At 39.5% G+C, this 17371-nt stretch overlaps 1 protein-coding gene across 2 annotated transcripts in view; it reads right to left on the bottom strand.

Annotated features, from left to right (window-relative positions):
- Positions 1-5490: 5490 nt before the first annotated feature.
- The window catches only part of ptpa (protein phosphatase 2 phosphatase activator), a 23512-nt gene continuing 11631 nt past the window's right edge, over positions 5491-17371 (bottom strand). For both annotated transcript variants that reach the window (XM_061293392.1, XM_061293393.1), the window contains exons 9-10: positions 13528-13635; positions 5491-6504 (exon numbers count right to left, since the gene is read on the bottom strand). In XM_061293392.1, coding sequence (XP_061149376.1) covers positions 6430-6504; positions 13528-13635 — 183 coding nt within the window. In that variant the 3' untranslated portion in view covers positions 5491-6429. The remainder of the gene's footprint in view (positions 6505-13527; positions 13636-17371) is intronic.

The raw sequence follows: 17371 nt of genomic DNA, 5'->3' as shown, positions 1-17371 counted from the left end.
ATCCGCAATAAATGTGGGTATATATATATATATATATATATATATATACCCTTGTTATATATACACATATTTATATCTATCTATCTATCTATCTATCTATCTATCTATCTATCTATCTATCTATCTATCTATCTATCTATCTATCTATCTATCTATCTATCTATCTATCTATCTATCTATCTATCTATCTATCTATCTATCTATCTATCTATCTATCTATCTATCTATCTATCTATCTATCTATCTATCTATCTATCTATCTATCTATCTATCTATCTATCTATCTATCTATCTATCTATCTATCTATCTATCTATCTATCTATCTATCTATCTATCTATCTATCTATCTATCTATCTATCTATCTATCTATCTATCTATCTATCTATCTATCTATCTATCTATCTATCTATCTATCTATCTATCTATCTATCTATCTATCTATCTATCTATCTATCTATCTATCTATCTATCTATCTATCTATCTATCTATCTATCTATCTATCTATATATATATATATTTAGATATAGAGATAGAGATAGATATAGATATATACTTACACACTGATGACAAAAGGACAATGCCAGGTGGCACAGTGACGTGAGGGACATGAATGCTGGGGGTGACTAGCATTACCGTGAGTATGTGCGTGTGTTGTGTGTGTGCGTTGTGTTGTCTGTGACGCAGGGGGTGCTGGGAGGAGGGGACAGCCAGAGAACAGGGAGTCAGGAGGGGTGGTGGGGGGTGTAGTCTGGTAGGAGGAACAGGGGAGGAGGGATGCTTTGTTAGGAGAGGGGGTAGATGTGTTGGGGGTTGCAGAGACCACATGTGACAGCAGAAGGAGGGTGTGTGTGTGTGTGTGTGTGTGTGTGTGTGTGCGTGTGTGTGTGCGTGTGTGCGTGTGTGTGTGTGTGCGTGCGTGCGTGCGTGTGTGTGTGAGTAGGGAGTGGGGGGCTGCATGGAATAGGTGCACTCGGAGGGGGGAGTCAGACTGTGGCAGCAGAGATCACATAGGTCATTGTTCTGAGATGTGATGCACACTGAAGACTGCCTAATGTAAATAAAAATGCTCGATGCTAAAGTTGCGATGACTATTATATGCAAGAGTATCAGAGAAAGAACACACAGTCTATCTATGATGCAACTGTCAAAATTTGACGTCTGATTTGTGAGCGAAGCAGTCCCATTGCTAATATAGTTCAGGTTATGTCAGCCAGCACCAATGATTCTGAAGGCCCTGGGCAGATTATATGGTAACTCAAAAAAAAAAGTCAAAGTTACATACAATTGTAGACTGTTGGAAACTGTTGTTTTCAGATCTTTCTTTTTAAATAATAGAAAACAGCCAATGTTATGCATTTGATTGTAAATACAAAAAGTCAGTTATGATATTAAAATAGGCCTGTCTGAAATGTGGATCAACAGCTTAGTTGAATCATCATTTCACAGCCTAAACGATTCAATGTTTTCCACCACTTTTGGAAACACATTTTTATCCATCCGTCCATCATCCATCCATTTGAGTGGCATTGTTCAATGGAGTGACATGGCTGTGAAAAATAGTACATTTGCAAACAATGACAGGTGATCAAGGCCGCTGGGTAGACTGCAGATGGGCAACAAATTGTTGACACCCATCTCCAGTTTAAGTAGAAATAATATTGGAGAAATGAAATCACATGGTCAAATGAAATTTTGTGTCAACTGAAGATGAGAATCTACATCTTGGTGAAAGATCAGTTTGGTCCTGAATCGTAAATCACATCGAACGTGACCAGAGCTCAGACTTCACTGTGTGCTCCGTTAACATTGGGAGGAAATTGTTTGTTACATGTACAGTATATTGGTTGGTTTGCAATGTCAGATTCAAATGTTTTTTCAAGAAAAAGCCATTTTTTTTGGCTAAATGTATTTGTAAGTTCTTGGTTGCAACACAAGCCACTTTGATGTACCGTAATTTTCGGACTATAAGTCGCACCGGAGTATAAGTCGCACCAGCCATAAAATGCCCAAAATAGTGAAAAAAAACATATATATGTATATAAGTCGCTCCTGAGTAAAAGTCGCCCCCCCACCCAAACTATGAAAAAAAACGCGATTTATAGTCCGAAAATTACGGTAACTGTGGATGTTTGCATATTGGCATATTGGTCTTGCAGCCCATATGCGCTGGACACCTTTAACAGTGTGTGACAACAAACTATAACAAAACTAAACCCAAACGCAACCAAGAAATGGGTTATCAGGTTATCAATATGACTGTGGTTAAAGAAAAGTATTTTTATTACCAACATTTTCTAAGAAGAAGAAGAAACTTTCCCTGATCAGGGTTTGCCACATCAAGTCACTCATTCACTCACATGATATGTTTAAAAAAGTTTTTACACCAGATGCCCTGAATGAGATTTGAGAAATACGACCCACTCCCCACCCCCAGTTCTGCCGTTGGTGGCACTCTGGACTGGTTGCCAGCAGATCTCAGGGCACAAATACCCAAATCACAATTCAAACCCCTCAAACAAGTCAGTCGCTTAACTTGCACGTAGGCTACCTGAATGTGATGTTAAGTGATAATGGAACCATTATCATTACCTTGTCAAATCCAAAACAGCTATTGCGCTAATGTGAACAAATTAAAGTAGACATGATGCCGAGCATTTTGAAGGTGGAGTCATCCATTCATGCGCAATAATACAAACCACACCTACACCAAAAAGCCCATAACAAACTGCATGTTGTTGAATATTCAGTACCAGACTGACACGCCTCCAAACAGAATTTCAAAAACTAGGCCAAGGTCATTTGCATAATTTCATATCATATGCTTTCCCTTATTTGCATATGTTGTCATGAGAGTGATAGACAATATTTCACAACAAATGAGGAAATGTATGTTGACGATTTTGGATGTCCGTGTCTGAGAACCGTGAATTAAAAAAAGACAATTATAAATTAGCAAAGATATTGTTACTGAATCAATTCATAGAGTACCAATAAAGAATATCAATTTTCTATTACCATTTTGTTGAAGTGTTTAAAAATAGATAAAAAAAATCCACCAAGTTCATTTGTCATTTGTAAAATAAAAATTATCTTGCAATTTTGCCAGATGGCCCGTGATGTAACAAAATCGGAAAATACAAAGAGTGAATACTTATTAGCACTATGTATAGCAGAATTTTCCAAGTTGTTCGATAAATTGTTTCTTGATTAATAAAATAGACATGAAGATCGGCATACTTACTAATAACAGTAATAATAATGCATCTATGACAAAAGGCATATTGCTACACTTTGGATAAAAATCAACAGAACATAATGTTCACAGGGGGTCTAAGTTATCCTTCTTCACCTTTTTGAGTTTGCTTTGGTATTCTACTTCAGAAGTCTCGTCCATTGAAGTCAAGAATTCAAGACCTAACACGTCGGTACAGGTAAATGCAGCTACCCCATTCCTAACATTCTTCCAAACAAGGCAAAGAAATTCAGTCCTCCTCATCTCAGACACACAACCTACCGAAAATCATCCATCAATTTTTCTATACTCCGTTATCTGTTTAGGGTTCCAGCTAACTTCGAGTGAATGAGCGTCGCACTGCATTAGTCTACCATCAAGCAATTATACACAGCAATGTCCATCCGTCCATTTTCTTGTTCCCACAGGGGTCGTGGGCATGCTGGAGCCGATCCCAGCAGTCCTCAGGCAGTAGGCGGAAGACACCCTGAACCAGTTGCCAGCCGACCGCAGGGCACATAAAACAACCATCCGCATTCACACTCACACCTAGGCGCTATTTGGAGTGCTCAATTGGCCTACCAAGCATGTTTTGGGGATGTGGGAGGAAAATGGAGTGCCCAGAGAAAACCCGCGCGGGCACGGGGTGAACATGCAAAGCCCACATAGGGAGGGTCGGAGGTGGAATCGAACCCACACCCTCCTAACTGTGATGCGGACATGCTAACCAGTGCGTCACCGAGCCGATATACATAGCAATTTGAGCAGGATAAAGTAATATGCCAAAGAGGATAAAATAATATGTCAAAGAACATTGCAGGTTTTTATTTGTAGGAAACAATGTTTAATTCCTCCTTTTTTAAGTTCATGTGCTTGAGTCTCCACAGAGATAGAGTACACAGTGAGCGGAACAACACTTGAATGTTCCACTGCTTTTGGTGAATCAAAGGCCAAGCGTTTGTATTACAGCAGTGATTCATCTGTAAAACATCTTGTCGCGTCCAGTTTCAAAGACTGAAGTGGCTTTCTCTAACAAGCTTTGTATGTACCTTTGCAGATGAACAGTTGATGATGGCTTGATGGATGGATAGATAGATGGGTAGATGGATGGATGGATGGATGGATGGATGGATGGATGGATGGATGCATGGGTGGATGGGTGGATGGATGGGTGGGTGGATGGAACGAAGGCAGACAGGCAGGCCAAGTTAGCAGGCAAGGTTCCAAGGAAATCAACCATCCAGTGAAGGTAACTCTGTATCGATGAATTTTCCCGAGTCCGGTATTGGTTTGAAATTTAAACTGTGAAGTAGGTTTTAAACAGCTTTCTAATGATTTCTTAATAGTTTATAAAGGTCTTTCCAAAGGCTTGTAAAGAGCTGTGTGACCACCAGGTCCTTCAAACAATTCTACCGCAGTGATTCCATAAGTGTGACTCATAAGGTTAAAGGTGACCGGCAACCATGTTAGCGCTAAGGTACTTCAAAATAAGAGTTAAGGTACTTCAAAATAAGTCAAAATAATAATATCAAATAAGGGTCCAATAACAACTCTATGTAAAATCAACAAAAAGTCATTACGCTCAATCAAAATATCAAATAAGTGTCCAATAACAACCAATAACAATGTTGATCTTACATAAAGATCAACAAAAAGTCAACTAAAGCTCAATCAAAGTTTCAAGTGCTCCTGTAGCACAATGTTAGAGGTGGGCATAAAGTGTGTGTATAAAATAATAATAAAAAAAGGCTCTTACACATCTCATCTGTAAAGACTTCAATAGTCTAAAAGATATTTAACTACCTCCCATTTGAATATCGAGAAATCAGGACCAAGTGGTTAAACTTTCGCAAAATCGTTGGGTAATCTTTGGACGTCTTGGCAGTCACTGCAGGCTAACATCCTCTGAGTGGGGATTTCCATCTCCATGCTTGAGAGGGCTCATTGTATGAGGTAAAAAAACGTTTGCACTGGAATTGTAGATTTGGAGTAGTTTGTAATGGGTGGCACATACTTTAAAGACAAGTGATTAATTACACTGGCCAAATTACACTTTGTTGATTTGGCAATGGTTTCCCATAACAAGCAGACATTAAAGACAAATGCCCATTAGAGCATATCGTTTAGATCTATCTAATAACAAAATTCACATTTTATTTGTTCATTTAAAAAAATCGGCATATATATATATATATATATATATATATATATATATATATGCATGTAGGCTCACATATCTCATTAAGCAAATGACATAAGGTGCAGACACGCAAGTTTATTAAATCAGTATATGGGCAATAATCAGGCCCAAGTTATCTGAACAAAAAAATATAGATATCTGCTTGTAAGGTGAGATGAGGACATTATTAGTTACAGATCAGAGATAGAGCTGTTTCTTCAGTCCAGGTTTAATGTGCTACATTTTCATCTACCATTAAAATAAACTGAGGAACCAAACATTATCATGCCTCCTTATTCATGACTACTTATTGCGCACCTAAGATGTTAAGATGATGGGACAATCCATACAAAAAACATACACACACGCAAGCATTTGGCTTTGAAAGCAAGACAATGACAATACCTCAACTCTGGCAATTTCTGTCATCACCTGCTCTAAAGAATGCAAATCTGAAGGCAACTCAAGCATTCATTTAAAAGCAACAACAAAACATTTCATTCCCTCCCCTCTATAACAGAGTCTGATCCAAAGTTTATCCAGGATATAAATACAGTAACAATACAAACATGATCAGAAAATAACAAATCCACAACAGATGGACAATTTAGACCCTACACACAGTTAATACAAAATCTGAGTGCTCAGGCCCCAAACTGGCAAGTCTTACATGTATGCAAGCACAATCCATTGCCATTGATTCAAACATCTGGATGTAGTTGGGAGTGCACCAGTGAAGGACATCACACCCTTTTTCTTCAAATTTGGTAAACCTGGAACATGACGGGAATGAACAAGTATAGATTATATGGATCATTGTAATTTCAGAACGAAGTGCTGTAAGGTGCTGATGCATTTCAATGCAAGGTCCAACCACATTTGGGAAAATGGTGCTCGTGTCCATAAGTGGAGTGCTGCAGATCCACGGTAGGATGTTCGACAAAGGGAAAATGATCGATCTGATGTGCTGGGATTGTGGCCGTTCCATCATGTTCCTTGGATTCATTCATGAGTGTCAAGGCTTTAATGGCTCGATCGACAGCAAGCTTCCAAATTTGAAGTGCTGGATCACAGGAAACTTCTCCAAACACTGAAAATGGTTACAAATAGAAAAATGTTAACAGAAAAGTAAAATAAGTAAATTTTATAGTAACTTTATGCAGTGTTTCCTCTACATCTTTCTTCCTGTAATTTTATTTTATATTCTATTATTAGTGTAGATTGGAATGACTCTATTGGTTCAGCTTTCATTTCAAACAATAACCCTTTTATTCCTCGCCCGTATAAAAAAAAAAGACTGGGCTGCGTCAGGAAGAGGATCGGATGTAAAAACTGTGACAATCAAATCATGTGATTGAGCCACGGACTACTTTTACAAAAAGAAAAAACTGACAATCAAATCATGTGCGTTACTGACCACTTTTACATGCAGTCAATTAACCCTTTTCAAAGTTCAAAGTTAGCTTTATTGTCAATCCCTTCATATGTCAGACACACAAAGAAACCGAAATTCCGTTTCCTCCATCCCACGGTGACGAGACACAGTACACAATAAACATACAAGTAGACAACACAAAATAAAAACAAGAAGGCACAAACAATAACTAATAAATAATAAATAAATAAAATGAGTGATGAATAAATAATAAACAAATAACCCAATAAATAAGAGGAGCAAAACTGAGCCAGTGTGCGCACAGCAGACAGTAAGCATAGCGCAAAGTACAGGACGCTACGCAGAAAGGGAGGGCGAGTTCAGGATCCTAACAGCCTGGAGTATGAAGTTGTTGGAGAGTCTGGTGGTGCGGGAGCGCAGGCTACTGTACCTCTTCTCAGAGGGGAGAAGCTCAAACAATGAGTGAGCGGGGTGACTCACATCACTCACAATCATGGTCGCCTTGCGGGTGAGTTGGGAGGTGTAAAACCAGAACGTTGGCCGTATTCTTTTTTTTAAAGTAAACGAGCGCAGAAACCCAAACATGCTCTTAAAATGTTTTTTTTAAATTAAGACTAAGGACCCTGGGTACCTGTTTTCTAACCGGAATATCTCTGCTTGTAAACGCGATCGATTTACCGACTAACAACTGCATGTTCCTGCTCTATCCGCAAGGAATCTTGGCATTTGTAGTACAAGAAATACTTGTATGCACGTCATCTCGAGCCCTTGAATATTTGAATACAGTGATTTCTCCATGACGTTTTGACATTATATTCTGTCTCAATAAGTAAAACGAGGCACTGTGTGTGTATATAGACAGCATGTACATGTAACTCCATTCATCTGGCACGCAACTCACACAAGCAGATGGAAACGATCATGGCGGAGTTCGGAGATGCAACAGAAAAGCACACATTTGGAGCGAGGGGAAAACAGACTGTTTTATTCTTTTGGTGAGCTACATGAGTATCATGTTCTTTGTTGATAGTAGAAAGTAACAAGCGGTTGTTATCTATTTGCGCCATGACATTGATGGGTGTCGCGTAGGGGTGTAACGATTCATCGATACATCGACATAATGCTCTACGATTTGTTGGCATCGATGCTAAACGTAAACATCGATCTATATCGCCCGTTTTTTACCTCGGACGTTAGACGCGACTTTATTTTGAAATCCAGTTCATTGTTGCCTGCTTCCTCTTTCCTAGTGTCGCGGGTTCAAACGGGATATTTAAATGTGCGAGTATCTTTGTCCATTGAGGCATGTAAACGGGCTATTCTGATTGTTTCAGAAACCCGAATTCTGACCTTAACTTTAATATTGATTGCATATAAACAGTTACTGCAGTGATCCCTGATAAGTAAATAAGTTTGTTTGGGGTACTTCCAGGTGACCGACTGAGTGACTACCACCGACCTAAACTGAAACCAATGACAAAAACTTGTCGAGTTTGGTTTGATTTCACTGCCAGATATTCCCTAAAAGGTTTGAGTACTTTAGGCCGAGTAACCACCTCGACAGAAACAGACTAGAAATCCAAACCTCTATCTTCGGGTTTGAAGGTACTATGTATGAAATCGGGTGACAGTTGTTTGAGCTATTCAGTAAAACATTGAGTTGGTCAGCTAACTAACATCAGCTTTAGTTTAGGCAGTGCTAATACTAGCTAGCATATGCCAATTCACCATAAAAAAAGCATGCCCGTGCCATCAAACAGAGCAACAGAAATTACTAGTAATTCGCCAGCCTGTATGAACTTCCTTAATGTTTGTTTTTGAATCAGGTTACCTGTTGAAATGTAAATTACAGCAAATTATCATCTCCCTTTGAAGGCAGTTACCTCATGTAACAGACAGCCACGTTAATCCATTGGTGTCAAAGTCAAGGCCCGGGGGCTAGATACGGCCCGCCGAATAATTTTACGTGGTCTCCGAAGACAAATTGTGCATCAACTTCATCTGTCAAGACTAAAGTTACAAATTCTCTTCACTTTTAAAAAATACAGATATTGCTAACAATTTTTGTTACCATTGATCTTTTAAAAATATTTGAACAGTCTCCGCTTTCAAGCTTAGTTATTCATCAGTTTGTTGACGGTTGTAATTGCCCTCCAAAGTCAACTATGACTATGATGCGGCCCGTGACAAAAATGAGTTTGACACCCTTGCTTTAATCAGTCAAGCTACGCTACAGTATTTGAGAAGGTTAAAATAATTATTCAACTATTTATCCGTCTTCACAATGCTCTGCCTTGGTCGTATGACACAAGGCTTGTTTACCAGTGGTGCCAAAATCAGAAGTCTGACTTTGACTACTTGGAAGTAGTTGTCAAACGTGTGATTGTCATGGTGAAAGGGTCTAGTACGGTCCACTAAATAGACTAACTTAAGGTTCCAGCTCTTCTGAGAAAATTATCATCACCAACTACAGTGAAAACGCCAACTACAAATGAACCCATTGAGTTGACCTTGACCCGAAAGGAGTTTCAAACCTCTGAACATGTTGGAAATAGTTCATTTCACAAGGTCTTTGCGTAAGGGGACATGGTCTGCTGTGGAGGCAGGGTGGGGCTTTGGGCAAGCTGCAGAACGGGTTGTGGTGGTTGGACGCTGCATGAGGAGAACACACTCTATAGGACTGAAAACTATTGAATGTACAAACTCATGGTGAGATCCTGGTGAGTACTTCAACACTGTGGGCAATATGACTCATCTAGCATTCCAAACGTCACTGTACATTGAAAATCCTGTCTCGACTTGATAAATTTGGACTTTTTAACAATTACACTATCCACTGCCTCTTAAAAGCATGAAAAAAAGAACATCTTCTAAAATCTCCACTTTATTTTAGATGTACAAGTATTTACTCTGAATTAAAGAAAAAGCAAAAGTTAACCAGTGTTTATTTATGGCACCATTACTGTGGCCAGCTGAGACATTTAACTTACTTTTGGATAAGCCCCTGCAATTGGTGTTTCCTTACTAAGTGATATTGCCAACTACTGGCAAGACATTGTTTTTGCAGAAGAAAAGTTTGTATCTCATCATGCAACGTTACAAGGGATGTGCCAATCTCATTGTTTGCTCCCAAGTCCAAATCACATAACCTTGAGTATTTGCTTGCACTAAGCCAATGCCAAATTGTAAAAAATGGTATTGCAAAAAAATAAAAATAAAAACCCTGATCATTTTCAAATTGACTCAAGTGCTTTTTGTTTTTCATTTGAATAAAGGAATCCCAATACCCTTTCCAAGTCTAGTAGCAGAAATCAAGAAAGCTCAATATGTTTATAGCATATCAGTGGTGCAAGATTAAATTAAACATTTCTATTATTATTAAACTAAAATCCCCCCAAAAAAATTCTAGTTAGCGCAGCGGTTATAAAAAAGCACTTAACTGGTCAATGATTCAATTTGATGGTGCAAGATCGCTTGAGTAAACACGGTTAACTCCACCTCAACCAACAAAGCCACATCAGCCTGTCTGGTAAAAAAAAAAAAAAAGAGATGTATTGGAGATACCGTCTCTTTCATTTTGGCAATTACCTCACCCCAGAATTCTATAGGTGATTTGAGGTCTTTCTTTTTTGGTTCATGTATGAACAAATTAGTTGTACAACTGGTTTTTAGAAGTTTGAATAAATGGCACGCGTTCTTGTGGAACTCCAGAAACATGCTTTCTTCCCTGTTGTTTTACTCAATCACACAAACTGAATCGTTTCACTGTGTAAGAAAAAACTATTGTAATTCCATTTGCAGTACCTTTGGACCTCAACATTAAAATAACACCGAACATCTAAAAATTGTATGATCGGTTTGGAACGCTAAAAGATACCATTAAAATACTTTTTGACAACATGAACATTTTACAGTTATAATGGTTGGACTCTGGAAAGGTTTTTTTGTTTTGTTTTGTTTAAGCTGGATTCACTTGCAATATCAGAAAGCTAGTCAACTGAGCATTTGAGATGGAGCGACCATATCTCACAAATTAATCCAAACCTTGAAACTATCTCCATCCAAATGAGTTTGTTATTTTATGCCTTTGGAAACATTATCCCCTTTCAGACAGTTAAGTGCTGGATCCTGCTTTCCCCAGCCCGAGTAGAACTCTGCCCAAAACCTTCTGTGGGGCCAGCAAAAGGGAGTGAGGAATGCGAGTCTGCTGATGGTTGCTCCAGGCTTGGAGGAAGGTCGGGAGAGAAGGAGGGGTGGATTTAATGAAGGGAAAGGCAGTGGAGAAGGAGAGGGGGGAGGGGGAGGCAGACAGCTTGGCCCCTCAGCTCTTTGGGAAGACTCGCAGGCTGCTCTGGAAAACACAGGATGTGGGCATGCAGGCGGGAGAAGGCTTAGCCCCCCCCCCCCCCCCCCCTCATACCCCACCCCCTACCGCCCACACACACGCACACAATTCCATTCTCGCCGTTTTTCTCTTAACCCTTTCCTTCCTCTTCTCTTGCCTGCAGATGGTTAAGGTCTTGAGTTTCTCTAATGTCATTTTTTTTTTAGTCACAAGAAAATAGTGATTCCTTAGTGAGACTTAATGAAATTTACAAACACCTGAATTCAATTTTTCAACAAGAAATAAGATTAACAAATACTTTGAATGAAACAACCCATGACAATGGCAATATCAACCTACCGTTTTTTTCCATGTATAATGCGGCCCCATGTATAATACCCACCCTAAAGATGGCATGTTGATGCTGGAAAAAAAACTGTACCCATGTATAATACGCACCCAAATTTTGACTCCTACTTAAGTCCGTAAACATAAAATTATTTCAGAAAAAATATCATCTTTGGGAACAACCGGATGTTATTCTGCCGGTCAGTATCACTGCGCAAACTCAATAGCGAAGAAATGTTTCGGATTTGTGTAGGGTACATTGTGACAGCAAACGAGCAGGTGATCGAGCAAGCGTCTGATACGAGAGCATTGTGTTCGTATGGAGCGTGTTTGAAGTGAACAGCAGAGAAGAAAGCGCATCTGTAATGGCGGCCTCCGTATGATATCCGGATTAAAAAAATAAATAAATAATAATAATAATAATTTGTACCCATGTATAATGCCCACCCCAGATTTTAGGACAATAAATTAGTTACATTTTGCGCATTATACATGGAAAAAAACGGTATTCATAATTTACTGACTAAAAAGAGGTAAACATTTGAGCTATACCAAACCAGAAAATCTGACATCAAATCACTTATTGGTAAACTCAATCTCATTTAACAGTACCTGTTACCTGCATTCCCGGTTAATTAGCGCATCAAAGGCCTATTCACACAGCAGTTGCGGTTTACCCCATTAAAATAATTAGATGCGTGGCAAAGTGACACAATGGGGCATTGGCATTGAATCTTGCTTGGGTGTTAAACTTCACAATTCTCTCATGCCAGTCAGTATTCCGCCAGTTGCTACGTCAGAAGCTGGCAAAATGATGGGTCAACTTCAACCCTCTCAAACCTTCTCAGGGCTTTCACACTGGACAGAGAACCAGGGAGGGAAAATTGTGAAATAGGCGACATATATGGCCAGAGTTGCACATACATAGTCAAGTTTCCGCCCATGTGTCCAGCTCAGTTCATTTTGTGGGGTTGTGGCAGAGATTTGTAGATTCAGATCAAATTTAGGTTTCCAGCACTGGGTGTAATTTCACGTGCATGGAGTTAACTCCATTAATTATCAAGTTAATAAGACGGGAGCATGCCGATGAATTAAACAGAGAAGAAAAGACCCGATGAGGAGTGCTACAATGTCGACCAACCAATAGACCTCGTCGAGCTCAATCCTCAATGGCAAACCCTCATGCAAGAACCTGGGACAGTGTTGGCTGAATGTTATGGCAATAGAAAGCCTGTAAACTGAACAAACATACACCCTTCAATGGAATTACATTTTATGTGTGTCTCTTACCAACTACAACATCTTATTCTGCAGTATGTCCATGTGGCCTAAAAGTGCTGCAGTAGAAGGGTGGCTCCTTTAAGAGAGCAAGACATTTATACTATGGCTGAAACCAAGAGGGAGGGGGGAAGCAGACAGGAGCAGGGAGCAGAGTGGAACAGGGAGTAGACAGCTACCAGAACATCAAGTCTAAGTTAACAGTGATGAGAGTGAGCGCACTCTGGTCTGAAAAATCTGACATTCAAAATGAAGTGACCCGGAAGTTAGCACAACTACCCGTTCAGAGACTGCTTTCTTTGAGGTAATCCCAAGGAAATATTCCAGTAAGAAATATGATCACACCATTTCAGTTCACTACGGTATGTTCGAAAACACAACAAATGAGAGTGTGACATCATACATGTAATCAAGAGTATTTTCTAATATGTTTTTGTGTTCTCTCAATACATGTACATATGGGAATGAGAATTGTCCATGTGCAGTAATGAAAAGCCTGAAATGTGCCTAACTATCAGTGCTGCACCCTGCCAACTCACTGGAAAGTACCAGAAAAAAAAGGATGGGTCAGCCTTAGGCCATGTTTCTACCAAGTAGCAAAGTTCTTTTCTGTTCTGTTCTCAATGGTGTGACTTGGATCGGTAAATTCTTTGCCAAACCTTTCAATTCACTTCAATGAAGAATGGTGGATATATTCAATACAAAGGCAATTATCTTTAAATTCTATAAAACAAAGGAGAAGCGGAAAGGATCATTCTTTAACTCACCTCAGCTTTGTACATTCTAATTAGACCCTGGTTAACTTTTGACCAGGAAGGAACCGCACTGATGTTCCACAGCTGGTTGGAGTGCTCAGCAAAGGGACCCGTCTTCATCTAGAAAATTCAATAAAAGATGGAAGACAAGAAATAAAGCATTGCATGTGCGGCATTGCTATACTGAACTACGGGTAATACAGTTGAAACGAAACATTTCAAGTAGTGGTGGTTGTCTTGGGGATACTCATAGGGTTTGTCAAACACACAAGATGCCTTTCCTGAAGCAACATTAATCCAGCATGGAACAGATATCGAGGTGGTGCGACTGTGTTGAAGAAAGTTGCCGGGATACGACCCAAGCACTGGCCTCATTCCAGGCAACAATGTGCACCACTAAACTGTCAGTTCCCCTTCAAGTAATAATGCAAACCACATTTAGTGGGGAACAAAACCCTCCAAACAACTCTGTTCATATAGCTACAAGATTTTAGTGACATAAAATAACACTAAGATACACTTTAAAGGTTTTTCCACCATTAATGAGAATGGTGGCATGCAGTCAGGAACTTCGAAACCTCTGCTGGTTCAAACACTATCAAAAGTACAGCCCTACGTTTACATCTTCCATGAAATGAAATTTATTTCCAAAGATTTTTGTTTTTTGACAGAATGCGGCCTGGCTGCGCAGCGTCCAGTCATTTGTGGGTTAATCCTTTTTTTTGTCTAATTAGATTACAGTTTAAGTGTGTTGCCATGCAAAAATTACATAGCTAAGGCCTTCAGAATCCAGAATGCTGGTGTTGAGCACTCACGCACGGACGCACAGACAACTTTTTTTTTTTTTAAACCACTCACTTTAGATCAGAGGTAGGGAACTCTGGTGCCTCGAGAGCTGTGTCCTGCCTGTTTTGGATATCAGGCTTCTAAAGGTAGTTTGTAATGTTGATTTACACGAGATGCTAAACATGATTAAAAGTTAATTTTCAATTACTGCAGGACTTCAAGAGGCTAGGTCAACCAACACTGTTGTCGACTAGGTCATTTCAAACTGGAAATTGTTTGCGCCACTTTCAGGGCAATATGTATGAGTGGAAAAGTGAGCACAGACAGACAGGGACAAAGAAAAGGGGCCTGGTGCATCTGCATCAGCATCCCTCATGAGTGGGGTGTATGTTATGTAGTTTTTACATCGATAAGCATTGAACATCTGCCATTGAATGTGACCTCAAACCTGGTTAACAGAAGTGAAAATTAAATAATAATAATATTTTTAAAAAAGGAAATAAATTAAAACAACTGAGATAATGGAGTTGCAAAAGTGCACACACCCTCTTGGAAACGTGACTGTGTTTAGAATGAACAAATAATAATTATACTCATCGCCGAGCACAAGCCAAGCAATGCAGAGAGCTTCCACATGATCAGAGGCATCTTATTGTTCAAAGGTACCAGTCAGTAGAAGGGTACAAAATAGTTACCAAGACAATAAACCATAAAACACAGTGAAGACAGTCATAAAGTGGGGAAAAAAAGGCATAACAGTGACACTAACAAAAACTGGACATCTCTTCAAAATTAATGAAAAGATTAAAACAAGTCGGGAAAGCTGTTAAGAGTCTGACAGCAATATTAAAGGAGCTGCAGGAATTTCTGGCAAGTACTGCCGGTTTAGTCCGTATATGCGACAGCAATCTACCATCTTATATGACTGGGCTTTTGGTTGGGGTGGCAAAATGGAAGCCTCATTTTTAGAAAGACAGAATGTAAAATATAAAAATACTTAAAATCGTCCAACGCAAGTGTAAGACAGTGTGTTATGTTTTGATTAAACCAAGAATAAACTTTGGCCATATTCAAAAAGTTATGTTTGGTGCAAACACAAAACATCTCATCAACAAAAGAACACCACAGCTATATATAGTGGAGCATATGTATACTGTATCAATGTACTTTTTATAGTGTATGACTTGAAATTTAAATTTGGGTCTTTTTACTCTCCTCAGCTCTGACTGTCTGAAATGAATCACAATGTACATTAACAGGAGCAACACAATATGTAATTCATTATTTTTGTTTCACAATTGTCACACAAAGTACAAGTAGTACACTTTTATGTCTTTGACAGACACTCTTGCAAGCAGAATTGCAGGCTCATCTCCAACTACCAACAAAGGAACTCGACTTTCCATCATGGACAAGTACAGACTAGCTGTTTACATGTAAGCAATTCAGTTTAAAGTCCTCAGCTACTACATCATACACAGTTTGTATGAACCTGTTAATTGTCCCACTTAATTGCAAATTTTTAAAATATGCTGAGGGTGGTTTCCAGGAGCATTTAACCAAGTAAAAGACAGAAAACAAAAGATAAAGGTCATTTCAGTGAAACGGAAATCTCAATACGTAGAAAAAAATGAATCTATGAATGAAGTTATATGCAGTTTTCCAAATATATTTCCCCAAGCGCCAAAGAACCCAAACCCAGACCCTGGGGCATCAATCTAACAACCCCCTCCTTTTTCCATTCCACCCCCACCGCTCGAGAGACTTTCCATGGCCTTGCATGCGAACACAAGGGGGGAGGGGCATGGAAGAGGGAGGAAAGGTGGGTGGAGACAGCCCATGTTCCCTGGAGGAAGGAGTGATTCACAGCAGCATGTGGGGAAGGAAGTGACTCATGTTTAGGCTGATGCATGCACGCACACACATAGCCTTGTGTGTGAATTAAAAACGGAATTTGCGTTCTGTTGAAGCACCCACATGTGCGGAAACCAAGAATATAGTTTGCTAGCCATATGGAGTTTGTATGCTGGCAAGAAAATGTTACATGTAAGAGAAAGAAAAGAGAGTGATGAAATGTATGCCTTTCCCACATATAAAGTCAGATTTAACACTTTGCGTTCCGTTCGATTTAAGTTCATTTTAATACTGTACATTCAGGTGAAATCATTAAAGTGGAGTGAGATTCGCTATTAAAGTTGAACCTCAAGGTACAAACTTGAGTGGTTCCATGAGCCCATTTGTAACCTGATAAGTTTAGAAATTGAAATGTTTTTTCATTGAAATGGATAGAAATGCAACCAGTGTGCATCTTAAAAACAAATGAGGCAATATAGTAGGGGTGTCCAAACTACGGCCCGCGGGCCGCAATTGGCCCGCGGGCCAGTTTTTATTGGCCCGCAGCAAATTCTGAAAACATAATTGAATGTGGCCCGCACAACAGCTTGAGCACTTCTCAGTTTCCACACTAGATGGAGCCCGCCACACAAAGCGCTCGACGTCCGATTAGCAAGGAAGAGGAGCGAACGCGCAGCGTTTGACGTCCGATCAGCACCCCCACCGAAGAGAAGCGAACGCGCTGCGCTTGATTTGACGTCACACTAGCCCCCCCCCCCCCCCTCTCGATTTCGGTTTCTTTAGTTCTTTATTTGATTTTGGCATACTGATCCAGAAAAATCAGTCTTCCAATAAAAAAATAACAAATAGTGTAATGTCACATAGTCATTCGTGTGTTATGAAATTCTTTTGATCATTTTTATAATTTTTACTTTTATAGCTGCCAGTTAAGCACGTTGTTTACTTGTTTGGCTTAAGTCCAGCGGGTCAACATGGGACGTTCTTCCGCATTTATTCATAAAACGTGGCTGCTTCTGGAATCAGTGAACGTATTGTTCCTTAATGGAACCTTCACCTCGTGACATCACGCATAGATGGCTACTTTGACGTAAATGTACTGATATTACACAATCGTTGTCCAAATTGTAATAAATAATATGCACTGTAATCTTCTTTTTTGTGTGTGTGGGGGGGGGACAATTTTCAGACTTCTTTCAACACATTATTCACAAACACA

Source organism: Syngnathus typhle, linkage group LG12, assembly GCF_033458585.1.
Source record: "Syngnathus typhle isolate RoL2023-S1 ecotype Sweden linkage group LG12, RoL_Styp_1.0, whole genome shotgun sequence".
Classification (NCBI taxonomy): domain Eukaryota; kingdom Metazoa; phylum Chordata; class Actinopteri; order Syngnathiformes; family Syngnathidae; genus Syngnathus; species Syngnathus typhle.
This window is presented reverse-complemented; position numbering and strand designations above follow the sequence as displayed.